This window comes from Cheilinus undulatus, linkage group 16, assembly GCF_018320785.1.
Source record: "Cheilinus undulatus linkage group 16, ASM1832078v1, whole genome shotgun sequence".
In the NCBI taxonomy this organism is placed as follows: Eukaryota; Metazoa; Chordata; class Actinopteri; order Labriformes; family Labridae; genus Cheilinus; species Cheilinus undulatus.
The window spans coordinates 28,519,316-28,534,921 of NC_054880.1; the positions used below are offsets into that span (position 1 = coordinate 28,519,316).

Here is a 15,606-nt window from a genome sequence, read left to right on the forward strand (position 1 = left end):
CCTTGATTATTAAAATTGGTATCAATCTGCTAATGCATGTAGCAAATATTGCTGACTGAGTTTTTTTAAAATTAGACGGCGATATCTAAATCTTTGTTTCAAGACACTTGAGCAATATTTGCTTGTTGCATGTCCACACATTTTTACTTAGTTCAATCAATCCAGACCTTATTTTTCCTTTTTGCATCTTGAATTAAAATATTATTCTGGACTTGTAAGTTAAATGTGGCTGACAGTTTTTTTGGCCTAAAAAGTGGAGAAATAAACTATGTTTGATTTCCATTGTTTTGACTCTGATTAAATGTGATGTTAAGAAGATCGACAGAACAATAAACTGACATCTTGTTCCTCGTTCCCCCCGAGATGAAAATGTTAGAGGTCATCTCTGCACTTGATACTGACCGCAGTAATGTGGTGAAGTTTTTTGAGTGCTTTGAGGAAAATGACCAGACTTGTCTAGCATTTGAAATGCTGGACAAGAGTCTCTATGACCTGATGAAGGCCAATCATTTTAAACCGATGTCTCTTCAAGAGATTAGGCCCATCACACAGCAGGTTTGTACTACAGTAAGACAATTTACGTCTAATTCTGGGTTCTGGTTTAGTTTAAATGGCAGATTAACAACCTAAATCTCCCAAAATAGTTGGTAAATAAAAACTGAACTGAACAAACAGTTTTGGCAACAACACATCTCCAAAAAGTAGGGATGGGAAACAAGCATAACTGGATATACAGGGAGCATTTTACAAAGGCAGAGTCTCACAGAGGGCAGGAATTTACCAGTCTGCAAAAATCTGCATCTGACAATTGTGGAAAGACTCAGAGAATCAAATATATTTCATTAAGGAAATATATTTGAAAGGACAAACCATTGAAAAAATGTTAAATGAATTTTTTGTATGTTATGCTCATAAATCACTGAACCACTGATCTCTATTCAGCAGCTCCTATAAAACAATTTTCTCCCTGTTTGTTTGGTCTCTGCAGCTGCTGGTGGCTTTGAATGCTCTGAAGGGTGTTGGTGTTATTCATGGTGATATAAAACCTGATAACATCATGTTGGTTGATCATCAGAACCAACCCTTCAAAATAAAATTAATTGATTTTGGCCAAGCTGTGAAGGCTACCAAAGCTTTTGCCGTGGGAGACCATACAGCCGGTCAGATACAGGTTTTATATCACATAGACATGTCACACAGCTCGTCTTTTGGTTTTTAAAGCTCTTCAGCATATTTCATCCTCTTGATCTCTTGTCTCTCCTCCTCAGAGCTCTAGAAGTCGCCCTGGGCCTGCCGTTTGATGAGGCTATAGATGTCTGGGGGGTTGCCTGTGTGTTAGCCTTCATGTACCTCAGAAACAACCTGTTTCCGATACACTGTGAATATCAGATGGTATGTTATCAACCTTACATGTAGTGATCGGTTTTTGCAGAATAGTCATCTGATGTGATCATGTTGATTTTGTGTGCAGATGAAGCAGCATCAGCAGAACTGCAGGCATTGTGCCGGACCATTGTGGTAAAGAGGGAGCTGAGCTGAGAGGCAAAGCTCTCAATTTACCGGTCGATCTACCTCCCAACCCTCACCCGTGGTCATGAGCTCTTGGTAACGACCGAAAGATGAGATCACAGATACAAGTGGCCGAAATGAGTTTGCTCTGGAGGTTGGCGGGCTGGGAGGAGACCATGTGGAAGACCCAGAACTCGCTGGAGTGATTACGTATCCTGTCTGGTCTGGGAATGCCTTGGGAACCCCCAGCAGGAGTTGAAAAGTGTCACTGGCAGGCATGAATATCACTCACCTTTCGGCGAAATTCGCAGTTTTGAAACCAAAATAGGTGACCCATGTGAATCATGTAGATCCGTGGGGAATTTTTTTTTTTTTTGGGGGGGGGGTATGGACAGGACATGGGGGTATACCAGAGAATATCAGTGAACTGCGAACATGTGCGCACGCCTAAAGGGAGCCTTGAATTCGATAAAAACATTCACTCTACAAGTGCGAGAGCATGGAAATATAGCATGAAGGGCCTCGCATCACCAGTTTTTTCTCTGGGAAGGTAGGGGAATACTGCTACCTGATTGGTTTGTGAAGTGTACAAGCAGTTTGCCCGTGCTGACCAAAGCATTCGGAAGCTGAAAAGAAGATGCCTCGCCGATTTGGAAAGTGGAATATAGCTAACTGAATTTGGTGAGTGATGGTTTCAATAATTTCAATATTTTCTGGTATATCTAAGTTACCCAGGAACTCTGTTGACATAGGCTTAACATTAGCTACAGGTAATAAATCACTAGAAAATTAAAGCTTGCTGAAAGAGGCATGGTGTCATTAATGCATAACGTTAGCTAACACAGCAGGAGAGATAACCAGGGCTTGACATTTACACCCGCCAACTAGCCAAATGCGGGTGGATTTCGGCCATGGCGGATAGCAGTGTGACTCTAACTAGCCACGATGGCAGTCAGAATTTATCAGTGTCACAACTAATGCTTCACTCTGACCATGCTTGTCTGTTAGTCGTTATGATTTAGGCTTGTTACAGAGAGGCCTTCAGCACATAAAGGCTCAAATTTCCCTCCAAAATAACTGGAAAGCCTGGACTCTTCATCTATTCATGCGTTTTTACGCAGCTCCAAGGGCTTTGATACTGTATGACACACAGAAACGCAACACTCACACACATTTACTGACACACACACACACACACCCCTACTCGTATTTGTCACTTTGCGGGGCCCCACGTTTTTTACCCAATTGTGGGGCCCACCCTTTCCTTTGGTCCCAGACCACTGTAAAAAAATCAGGCAAGCTTAAAAAAAAATAACAAAATTTTCAGTCACTTTAGGTTAGCCATATTCTAAACTTTTTTCCTGTGCTAATTTTTTAGACCTCTGTAAAAAATCAGGCAAGCTTAAAAAAAATCAACAAAATTTTCAATCACTTTAGGTTAGCCATATTCTAAACTTTTTTTCTCTGTGCTAGTTTTTTTGGTCACTTATGGGACACGTTTCTAGCATTTGTCACTTGTGGGATCCACTTCCACACACACACAGATATTTCTAGTCCTTCTACCTTTGCAGGGACCAAAAACTAGATGGAGATATCAGTTGTTTCTATAGGTTTTTTATTAACAAAATACTGCAAGGCTGCATCAGAGGTTTACATCCTGCATCTTCTCTCCTCACATTGGGTAGACAGGGCAGTGATGATCAAAAAACAATCACCTGCTGAACATGAATCAACTGCTGATTATTACTGTGAGCTTTGATTACAGGAAAGCAGTCTGACAGCTCCTTGTGTTGATAAGAACAAAATATAATAACATAAAAACATGATAACATTGGCAACTTTGACAGCTTTAGTATTTCAGATGCCCTTACTGGAGGTAAAACAGAGCACAAACATGTTTTCAGATGCTCTACAGTCTCAGATATATTAAGTAGATTCTGGAATAAACATTTTAATGTAAAGTGGTTATATTTATGAATACTGCAGCACATTCACTGAATAATTTCAGAAATAAATAGTCAGACTGAGTGGGAAGTTGATGCACCTGAGCTCAGTGTACGTTATAATGCAAGAATCTATTTTATATATATGAGACTTCAGAGAATATAAAAACATTTTCGTGTTCTGTTCTGCCTCCAGTAGGGCTATCTCAAATATTATAGCACTTCCTCCTACAAGCCTATCTTTTACCCTGTACAGAGAAACACTTTCACTCTAACTTTCTTCGCAGAGAAGCAATTCGATTTTTAACAAAGTACTTCACTGCCCTCCAGTCTCGACTCTTCAGGGCTTGAGGTTCTGCAGAGATGCAGCGCTGACAGTCCTCCTTCCCTGGGACTTGGTTCATCAGAATGAATTTCTTTAAATGGCGTTCTACTGCAGCACATTCCTCTGGTGTCCAGGTTCTTTTAACAACAGTTTGTTTACCTAAATGGGCATGAAAAGGACAAGTTACAGAGTTGTAAGAACTTTAACTTCTAACTAGAACTGAAACACTATCAGATTGATTCCATTGGTCATCCAATGAAGTACTGACTTGGTTGAGACCATACAGGACTGTCCCACAGTCAGGAAAAATACATAGTTTTACCAACCATTAAAGGTGTGTAAAAATGGGACTATCAACATCTAACAGTCAATTCTGGAGTGTGATGCTCATTTCTCTGGTGATAACTGTGGAAACAAGTGAAGTTTAAAAATCAATACATGCTTAACTGTTATTTGGTTCCTTCTATGGTGCCATAGAAACAGGCAAAATGCAAAAATCCAAGATGGCAGCGTCCTTGGAGGGGACCCTCCCTATGTATGAATAAAAGGCTTATTCTGAGTTAATTTAAAACATAAATTTAAAAAATGTGTTATCAGATGTCAGCACTAATTTAGATCAATCTACTTATAAATGTTATGTTTCATTTTAACCAAGCTTGTTTTGCTAAATGCTAATAGGCTAAATATTACACACTGCACCTTTAACTAAATACCTCTTGCACACACAACCCCCTAGGTGTCACAGAACTAAAATCTATTAAAGGCCAGGTGACGGAGGGCTTTTAAATAGCTTATCAATGGCTTAATCAAGCCCAGATTTCGAATATTATCCACCCCACTATGTGCTAATAAATGTTCAAAATGCAGAGTATTGTTCATTCATATGCAGACCAAAAAGGCTTCAGTTTTTGTTGTACTCCTACCAGGGTTACAACAGAACAAATTCTTGTTTTTTTTTCAAAACTTCTGACATGTCCCCTTTATCAAACTGATGTCCTTCATTTCCCTGTTACTACAAAAGTCACATAATTAATCCATGAAATAATTCATCAAATAGACACAGCATCTTAAAGGGACCCAAGTTAATCCCATGTCACTGTTCACCTACTGGGTGTGCAGTGTTTCCACTGCCATGCAAACATAATTTGCCCACTTGCCCAGAAAGACTTAACCTGGTCCCCCACACATGAGTTACAGTTGCGTCTACAGAGCAGCAGGTACCTGTGTAGAGTCATTTATAGATCTAATTATGGAGATGTTTGACAGAACTTATAATAAGGCTGTTTTTCTATATGAGGACTTAATATTGATCTAGAAAATCCTTGTGATTTGAGGTCATCAACTGACTTCATAAATTCAATGTTAAGTTTGAGTCTTTTTCCAGTAATTACATAACCAACAAGAATTACATCACAGAGTGCAGCTGTTATAGATAATATTTTTACAAATACAACAGCAGACAAAGTGGAGTGTGGGATACTGATGACAGATATGAGTGACCATCTGCCTCTCTTTGCTGTTTATAAAAACCATGACTGTACTGATATAGAAATCAAAAAGGAGATATTCAAAAAGAAACAGGTCACAAGCAGCACTGATGACATTAAATGAGGACCTAAAAAAACAGAAATTGGACATTTTTGGAAATATCGATAGGTTTATATGAAAAAAACTGTAAAATCCAATGTCTTGCCCAGAAGAATGTGACTGACAAACAAGTGATGGCATAAGGATTGAAAAACTCTTTCAAAAAAAGAAAAAAAAGTTATTTAGATTCTTTTTAAAAATAATAACAAAAGAGGCAGAAAATAGGCATAAGAAATATAAAAATAAGTTAGTATGGATAATAAGAAAACAATAAAAATACTAGCTACATGGGGAATAATAAACAGTATAATAAAAAAGCTATATATACTATAATAATAATAATATCTTGAATTTATATAGCGCCTTTCAAGAAACCCAAGGACGCTTTACAGGAACACATAGACATGGACAAACTATGTGAAGGTAGGATGAGTGTAAGGGTGGTTTAGTGAAGACTGTAGGCTGTGGTGAACAGGTGGTGCTTGAGACGTTTTTTGAAAATGTCCAGAGATGGAGCGCTACGAATGTCTGCAGGAAGAGTGTTCCAGAGGGTGGGGGCTGCAGCACTGAAGGCTCTGTCTCCATAGGTTCGGAGTTTGGTTTTGGGCATGGAAAGTAAGCCGGTGTCTGAAGATCGAAGGTTGTGGAATGGTGTGTATGGATGGAGGAGATCAGAAAGGTACTGGGGAGCCAGAGCATGGAGAGATTTGTATGTGAGGAGGAGGACTTTGTAGTTGATACGGGACTTGATAGGGAGCCAGTGGAGGTGGATGAGGGTCGGAGTGATGTGTTGCCAGGGTCTAGTGCTACTAGTCAACTTCTGGTGACCTCACATCCAATGCCTGAGTTACTTACTCCACTCTGCCGGGCCCGAGAAGTTAAATAGCCCTATTATACTTCAACAAATGGAAACCAGACTACAGAGTCAGAGCAAATTAACAGAATACTTAAACACAACAACAATAAAACCCCGAACAAAGCGAAGCGCGGCGTGAGCATTTAAGAGATCCAAGAGTCAGACCAGAGGCAGCGAACGCCAGCAGCACTGCAACAGCATTCATCCCCACAGGAGACTAACAAGCATGCTAGTGGAGTATTGGAGATGCTAACCGAACTAAGGAGCCTCCAACAAGAGAATAACCACTCTTTCAAAGACACTAAAGCCTCACTCGAAAGACTCGAATCATTGGTGAGTGCGATAAAACAGAGAATTGATATGCTGAATGAAAGAATCACCCCAACGAAGCAAAGGGTGAGTGAGACGGAGGACAGGAGCACACAGCAGGAGAGGACATTGGCACACCTGCTCAGAAAGGAGGCTAGTATAACAGCTAACATCAATCATTTGGACAGTGCTCAGAGATGCAATAATATCAGAATTTTCCAACAGAGAATCTGCGGAAAGAGAAAACATCCACGCATTTCTAGTTGACTTTACTTTCCTCATTAAAACTCCCTGACAATCTCGACATCAACATAGTGAGAGCTCACAGATCAGCTGCAACAATGCAGAGGGGCTGAGTGCCCCTCCACGACTGGTAATCATACGTTTACTGACTACAGAGTAAAACAAACAATATTACCGCAGGCTTGGGAGCAGTGGACCATCCGGTTCCAGAGTCTGAATGTCTACTTTGATCACAACTACTCAGTGGAAGTTCAAAGAAAGAGAAAACATTTAGAGAGGTGATCAAAATGTTGAAGAGGAAAGACATCAAGGCACACTGCCTTCACCCAGCCCTGCTTTAACTTTTTTTGGACTCTGGTACAAGGATCTTCGCTCTATCGGGGAGGCCCAGCCAACTCCGACTGAACTGGAGATCAACAAGGAGGTTTCTGACCAGGACTTACTTGAGAGGGATCAGCAGTATTTAGGATGGACAATACAGAAGGTACGAGGAAAATCTTTGGCTCATCAATCAATCCATGCAGGTACCAACAATCATTCAGAAGGGCACAAGAACCACCTTCATTATGACTACGGTTCCTTAACTCGCTTCAAGGTCCCCAGACACACACATTGGTGAGCACTTGAGATCACATGGTGAGACATTTGTTGTAATAGAGACATTAAAGAATAATGTTAAGTTTCAGGGCAAAATCCAGACTCCCCTCATCTTATTTTAGGTGGAGGGTGGAATGCTATAAACCGGTAAATGAGAATAGACCTGGTGAGAGGACAATACCTCAGGAAGCCACAGCGAGCATGCAGAAGAGCGATGCCCACCCAGCAACATGACAGACTTTTTAAGTGATGGTTTGTTGCATTTTTACTCATTGTGCACCACAGAGAAATTGAATTTTCTGCCCAAAGTACAGCAGGGTTGGGCTGACATAACTAATATTAAGGAGTCTGTATATTTTGTATATTTTCTTAGTCATCCCAATGGTTTTTTGGAGGTCTTTTTATCAAAGAGGGCACTTAGGGTTGTTTTTTTGTGTGTGTTTTATGTGATGGCAGACATGTTTAAAATATTTCACAATAAAATGTTTTACATTCACATGTATGGAAACCAAACAGAGTATGTTTTCAAGGGTACACAATAGCCACCCCAGTATCGATAGCTTTTTGCGTCAAAACAGGACGCAGAACTAGAAGAAAGCTCTAGCTCTCATGCACCTTTTCTGCCGAATAGGATGGACCTGGTTTTTCAGGGCAGGGCAAAGAAAGGGATCATTGCAATCCATCAGCTATTTGAAGGGTGTAATATTAAATTATTTGAAAGATAAATATGGGCTCAGCCATAAGGACCATTTCAAATATTTACAAGTCAGAAGCTATCTCATGTCACATAAAGATTGGGATGCATTAAGAAAAACACCGGCCCCACTGGAATCAAAATGAATTAGTTCCATCTTAGAGAAGGACAGCGTTAAAATAATATCAAAAGTGTATAAATGTTTGCAATCTTTTATAACAGGGAATACTTCAGAAATTAAGGAGAAATAGGAACCGGAATGAAATGCGATTATTGAGGAAAAGACTTGGAGGAGGTGTGTGAGAGAACCCATAAAATCACCAACAGCCCAGCCTGGAAAAAATTTAGTTGGAAACTGTTAATAAGATTTTTAGAACAGCCAATATTGTTTCTAAATATGATCAAAGAATAACAAATTTATGTTGGAGGGATCAAATTGGAGACCATACACATATCTTCTGGAAGTTCTTAAGATTGAAATCTTGTTTGCAAAGTATCCACTCAGAGATACTATCCATCTTAGGCATTGATTTAACCCTAGACCCTAGGTACTATATTATAGGCTTGACCCTAGTGGGATTGGTAAATAATCAGAAAAATTATGTATTGCATACACTCTTACTGATTGCATGGAAGATGATCACCTTATCTTGGCGTAACCCACACCCTCCCACAATACAACAATGGCATAAAAGATAGTGTCCATATAATCAATGGAAAAAATAACAGCTAAAACACAATTGAATTTGATTTTTTTTTTTTGAAAAGATGGAGACCTATAATTAACTATCTCAAACTATCAACGTGACTCCTCTATGTCTGTACTTACTACTAATTGAATGCAGGGTATTTATCCTGTTGAAGGATGAATGAAATGAGATTAGCCCACTTGCTCAATTACGAGTTGTTTTGCCTCTATTCACTTGTTTATTTTGTTTTATATGTACCTACATGTAGGCACATGTGTCTATGTGTTGGTATGCACACCTGTGTGTATTAGGGATGTAACGATATGAAAATTTCATATCACAGTTATTGTGACCAAAACTATCATGGTTATCATTATCATCGCATTGTTGAACTGTGCTCAAAATGTTCAGAAAGTACTGCTGCATGCCCACTCTGTAAATAAGGGAAAAGCAAATGTAATAGTATGAATTATAATCTGCAGAGCAGTGTCTGTTCAAACTGCACATGCACACCCGCTTCTGAGAGAGCTGCTGCTGCTTCTCCATGAATTAAGCAGTATCACTGTGAGTTTTTTAAAGTGTGGTAATCAAACACAGTTTTGACGATAATTAAAATTTGAAATGGTAACAATAACCACAAATTTTATCACGGTTTATCGTTATACTAACCTTGCAAAGCAGATGGACACGCCCGTTTCCTTGTTTTTCACTGGTGAATCCATCTTGTTAAGCACCCATCTGAAACGTTTGGGCCCGATTAAAAAGTGACAGGACCAATCAGCGACAAGGGGCAGTGCTTTCAGGCGCAGCAGAGTCGTGACGTTAACAAGCAGCAGCAAGAGCTGGTGCAGTTATGGAGGAAGAGATTAGCGTGGATGCTGCTAAAGCGCCAGTTTATCAGAACTTGACATTTCTTTGTTAAAAGAAGAACAAAGAACAGCAGTGAGTTGTTTCTTTTAAAAAACGACAAAAGTCGAGTACTTACATGACTACAGTCGCCATGTTTCGCGTTTATCCTTAGTAGCTGCACACGCGCAGCTTGATAACTGCTACGCCACGTGTTTTGTTTCTCTTACTGGCCCGTAGAGATCGAGACAGAACGCGTTCATCCAATCACACTCCGAGTTTTTTTCAACTCCTCTGCCTTTTCTCAGACGTTTCCTATTGAAGCTGTGTTTCACACATCCATCTGGCATGTCAGGTTATCGTTATACCAGTTATCGTTACATCCCTAGTGTGTATATGCATATGTACTTGTGTATATGTATACGTATATGGGTGCTAGCTTTGAATCAAGATTGGAAATTTGTTAACTGAGACCAAATACATGATGACCTATCTTTCCTTATTTATTTAATCATCTCTGTGAGAGGAGTCAGTTTATGGAACAAGCTGGACAGAGAAACCAAAGAAACTAAATCAAACTTCATCTTTAAAATTAGAATAAAAACCATCATGTTAAGAAGATCTGATGAGATCTTGAAGCAAAGTTTGGTTCTGTCTCTGTAGTATTTTGGATTCATTTTTTTACCTTCTTTTCCAGATAAAGTGTAGGTTGAATCCATGTTTCTTATAGAGGAAGTGAGGGCTTCTTTGGCCCTGCAGCTATTTGATTTAAAGTTTTTGTGTTTTATTATCTACATTGTTAATTACTGTCTGGTAAAAGGGGCTGATCATATAAGCTTATTCTTCTTTCTGCTCCTTTTCATTTATTATATTGCTTTTTGCTAGTTTGTATTGAAGTGCTTGCCTTTATTACTAAAAAAAATAAACACTGAAATAAAACAAAATGAAATTCAGCACAGGTGGGGCAGGTAAACTGAGTAGGCCTTAAGTAAGCTATACTGTGTTAAATATCAGAAGAAATTAGACTGATAAAATGATGTTGTCCAGGTTAAAGTGATTACAAACATGTTTCCAGATCTATGGCTCCTAGTTAGAATGTAGCTGAGGATCTCTGGTTTTAAACTCCTGTAACTGGTTTTTTAATCTGACTTACAGCCATGTGCTTTAGTTACTTAAAGCACAACAAAGATGAGACTGCAAATACCAGACTAACAGAGACTCAACAGAGAATTTCCCCAAAGCATGCAGATCATATATATTAATAGGAGTCATCAAGTGAATTTATTATTTATTTTCTGAAAGTGAAGCTAATTTGTGTATTTCTTTTTACTGCATCAGGTAGAGATAACTGTAAATCCAATAAGTTTAACATGTCTAACAACATTTTATTACATTGGGCATGTCCAAGATGGTGACATTTAGTGAGCTTTTATTTATTATTATTTTCCTTGATTCAGAGATTCTTAATATCAGTTAAAAACTTGGGAACAAAATGTTCAAAGCTGTTTTTATTTTTCAAGATGGAGGATTTTACAGATAATTAATAAATCTGTTTATCCCACAACTCACCACAGTTCTCCCAGCTTTAAATATATGCATATTTAGGGATATTCCTCCCTCACCTGTGGTTTTCACAGCCTTAAAACTTGATCATGTAATAGAAAGCCATGTAGCCTCTGTGATACCATGATGCAGATACCAGAGCTTCAAGCTTGTCTATAAATCACAATCACATTCACAATCCGCAACTACATGAAATTTAAATGCGTTTTCCTGTTAACACAGAGTTTGTGGGTTTGCATATCTGTTCATACACTATTCTGATGAATTTGCTGACTTTTGCAGTGAAAAGGAAATTATGATCAATTATTTCATTGGAAAACATGTCAGAGTTATTAAAAAAAACAACATATTTTGTTGAGAATTAAATTTAGTGGATATAGTTCCTGCACCTCTGATTGCAACAGATAGTTACAGGCTAACTTGGTCTGATAGAAGTTAGCTTTTTCACTGTACTCCATCTATCTAGCTTACTACACACTAGGCACTGAAGTTGCATATTAAATGTCGCACAGTCAAATAACCTGCCGTGTTCTTAACGTACCTCTCTTTTTTGAAAACCTTGTCTGGTTTTGGGCAGACGCTGTAGAGGTCCTCTCTTGTAGTGATGCGGTGCTGGCCTCATCTTCTGATTCCTGAGCTTCTGGTATACTGCCATCTGGTCAGAGAAAATAGTTACAAGACAGCTATAGACTAAAATATGAATATGAAGTAGCTCTTGGTAAGCTGGCTGCATTTTTGTCTGTCATGCATACCTCATTTTGTCATTGCGACAACTATAAAATTGTAGTAATAGAGAGTAAAGATTTCATATAATTTGTACATGGTGCCTGTGTCTTTAACAGATAAACAGGCAGAATTTGTCCATTAACCTGCCTGATTCTTCTTAGCTCACCTCTAGTTTTTGCAGAGCTTCTCTGGTTTTGGGCAGATGCTGCAGATGTGCTGTCTGGCAGTGGCGTCACACTGTCCGCATCTTCTGACTCCTGTGTCTCTGTAATGCCAGCAACTGGGTACAAAGAAAGGCCATTTTTAAAAGGAACCATGCAATGAGGAGGCCACTGAGACCTTGCAAGACAATGATTGCACTGACTGGGAAGTGCTCATCTCTCAGACAAGTGTGGAGGAAGCTATTGATGTTCTCACAAATCATATTATCTTTGTAAACACAGGGTTATTGTATTAAAAGTGATGATGATAAGAATCCAGGACCACTAACAATTTGAAAGACACAAAAAAAATTAGCCTTTGCTTCAGGACACAGGACTGAGGCTGAACTTATTTAAGGCAGGCTAAATAATGAAATAATACAGGAATTTTAAGACAAAGGTTTGCAAGAGACCAAAACCAGGGATGTCTTGAAAGGTGTGAAGACATACTGGCTTTCCAAACACCGAAGTCCAACATACGCGCAGCTTCGAACTGGAGTGGGAGGAACTGAGTACCAACCTCGTGTACAATGTGCCTGCTTACACTGATATTTGTAGAGTTTTCAACCAAGGGATATTGAGGGGTGCTCAAGAGAATACACGTGAATAAAGCCCCTGTGCCTGACAATATAAGCAGATGCCTTTTTGGAGCTCGACTATAACTGACACTGAAGGTAAAAAGCTATAAAACTAAGCATTTTTAAGAGTGTATGTATGTAGATATCTTGGCAACCAAATCAACGACAAGCTTATTTTGAAGAGCAGCAGTAAATGCTTTCACTTTCAGTAAAGAGTTTCTGGGCCAGTCAAAAGTATTCTGAGCTTTTCATGGATGCTTTGTGGAACCTTTACCAACCCTTTAACAACCCAGTGTGGTTTGGAGCAACAAGTGCTGAACTGAAACCCTTGAACAAGATTGTGAGGACTATGAACATCAGACAGGGACAGGAGCCTCTCTGCAGCATCCACAAGAGACTTACAGGAAGACCTCATAAATTGCAGTAGGAAACACATACCTAACACCCACTAGGCCCCCCATGTACTCTGTGCATCTATATAGTTCCTTGTCACTCAGACTAAAAGGATTTCTTCCTCTACCCTTAAGCCCCCTGCTAACAACACAATAACCTTTGCACCTACTTCTGCACCATTAAGAGGGCTGTTGTAGAAATGTGCATTTTTAAATTTATGAATAAAGAGTTATTTAAGGTCCTTTAAGAATTTTACAAACACAACATATTCCATAGATGACCTAAGTGATAACTGGTTTGTGTTTGTTGAATTTGTTTTATCTGTAAACTGTACGAACCAAGTTCCTCTTGTTCCCCATGAATAAATTCAAGAAGCTTACCTCTCTTTTTCGCAAACTCCCTCCTTTGGTTTTGGGCAAAAGTCCTTTCTTGTAATGACGTGATGATGGTCTCATCTTCCGACCCTGGCCTTCTGCCATGCTGGCATCTGGCAACAGAAAAAAGTTAAAATAAATAAACAAGACAGAACTAGCTTTCAGTAAGCTGACTGCATTTGATCCTTTTCTTCATGATAATTTAGTATATAGGGTGAGTCTATAAAGTCACCAAATATGTTAAAGCTCTAAATGTTGTGTGATATCATCTCTTTTCCCTATTTCCAAATGTGCATTCCCAATAATTGACATTAAGTAGGGGAACCTGCTGTCATTGTATAGCCAAAGAAGATATAGACCCAAACATTCTAATCAAATGACTGATAATTCATAACCAGTGTCAAAAATGCCTCACACATACCTTCCATGTCCTCTTGTGAACAAGCTTCAATTTCAACAGTCTCTGAAACGTGAATTGACAAAATACTGTATGAATGAGCTGGACAGCTGAAAGTGTAGTGATCCACCTCTGACAATCAAGAGTACAACAAGGGGAACATAAACAGCTAGACTGATTAAATAAACAGTTAAATTTAAATTGTGCCGTTATAGTCAAACTCTAACCACTACAAACTTGCCCTGTTCAAACCTCTTTCCATTAAAAAAAAAAAAAAAAAATTATATATATATATATATATATGATTATGAATATATGACTAAGTACCATTTGGATCGATGTGAATTTCATCCAAGCTCTTTCCTTTGTATTTGCCTAGCTTTCCCTGCTCCAATGCCAGAAGAACTTTGCTTATTTTGGCGAGCTGGAGGGTCCCCTCTGGAAGGCGGTAGTGCTTTCTGTGTACATCAATGTTATGCCCAAGGAAATCTGCCAGCTGGTCAAGTTCTGTGTTCTTCAGATTTAGAACAGTAGAGAGTGTTGCAATGTGCTTCCTGAGTTTTGTTGAGGTCAGAGCTTTGGGATTTTTGATATCACTACATTCATGCACTAACTGTCTTATGCAGTCAGAACCCCTGAGGTGGTGGACAGAATGAGGCAATGCAAACAAGAAACCATTTTCAGTCAGTACCCCACATTCTTCTCGCTTCTCAACCAGAGTATCAAGAGATTCCCTCATGAGTGGAGTGAGGAGAACAGGAACTTTCCTTCCTCTCTTTCCAACAATGGTTATCCGGACAAAATGTTTGCAAAGCTTCTGCTCAAGTTCTGTAAGGGCCAAGTTAACATCTTCATGCGTTTCTGATAGGTCTCTTGACAAGTACACAGACAAGGGCATTTTGGATACCTCTCCTTCTCTCCGTCGGTTGAAGAGGATAACTTGTGCCAGCGTCACTTTTGCCAGGTCTTTCCAGTTTGAGAAACCTCTTCTTTCAGGGCATCTAAGTGTTGCTGTTGTTTTTCAGACAACTGGGCATGAAGACTTTGGACATCCTGTGTGAATGGTAAGAGTTGAGGAGAATTCCACTTCGACTGGTCGAGCTGAATCAGTGCTTGGCTTGCAATGTCAAATTTCCAGCTTTCTTGGTATAGCTGTGCAAATTCCTCAGCGTCTTGGACTGTTTCTTTATCTCTAGCCTTCAATCCTTCAGACTTCTTAAACATGGCCAAAGCAAGCAAGCTGTGTCCAACTTTGCGAGCCAGTGATGGACATTTATATTTGCCTGTTTCATCACTGAATCCAGCTAAGCATCTTGCAGCAGTGACAACATGAACATACTTTTCAGGTTTTATAAGTTCTTTTATAGTCTTCGCTGGTGCAACTTTTTGCTGCCAGTATCAGCCTGCCAAGCTCCCTCAGCTTTTGTCGAATATGCTGGTGTTGGCTGATTACCCTTCGTTCTTCTTGAACAGTCTGTAGCCGTACTCAGAAGGTAGCGGTCTTTCTTTACAGCTATTGCAATCTCGTCTTGATTCATATCATTCAAGAACTTCCAGTATGCATCACTAAATCCAGGAGGAGCTGGTTCAGCAAAAGCACACAGTGTCTGGATCCTTGTTTTACCTGGTTTAGATGTCTTGTCCTGAGGCTTGAATTTGCAAACCTGAAAATGTCGCCACATGACTCGTTTGTAAACAGTCCATAGCAGTACACACAAGGTAGAAATTTTTGTCCCTCAGTCTTTTTCTTTGGCTGCTTGAATGGTATTATCTTTCC

At 39.3% G+C, this 15,606-nt stretch overlaps 1 protein-coding gene across 1 annotated transcript; it reads right to left on the reverse strand.

The window, feature by feature from the left end:
* Positions 1-2,967: 2,967 nt before the first annotated feature.
* Positions 2,968-14,727, reverse strand: LOC121524186. Its single transcript, XM_041809462.1, has 5 exons — positions 14,444-14,727; positions 13,439-13,545; positions 12,054-12,167; positions 11,703-11,816; positions 2,968-3,936 (listed from the first exon to the last, which is right to left on the reverse strand). Exons 1-5 carry the CDS (start codon positions 14,725-14,727, stop codon positions 3,719-3,721), a joined length of 837 nt encoding a protein of 278 aa, XP_041665396.1. The 3' UTR covers positions 2,968-3,718.
* Positions 14,728-15,606: the final 879 nt, after the last annotated feature.

Excerpts from the sequence above, each read along its gene's own strand:
- LOC121524186 (XM_041809462.1), bottom strand. The coding sequence starts at position 14,727 with ATGCCCTTGTCTGTGTACTTGTCAAGAGACCTATCAGAAACGCATGAA. Across the intron at positions 13,546-14,443 it reads GGTTCTGACTGCATAAGACA|ATGCCAGCATGGCAGAAGGC; the intron begins GTTAGTGCATGA and ends TTCTGTTGCCAG. Across the intron at positions 12,168-13,438 it reads GGAGTTTGCGAAAAAGAGAG|TTGCTGGCATTACAGAGACA; the intron begins GTAAGCTTCTTG and ends CTTTGTACCCAG.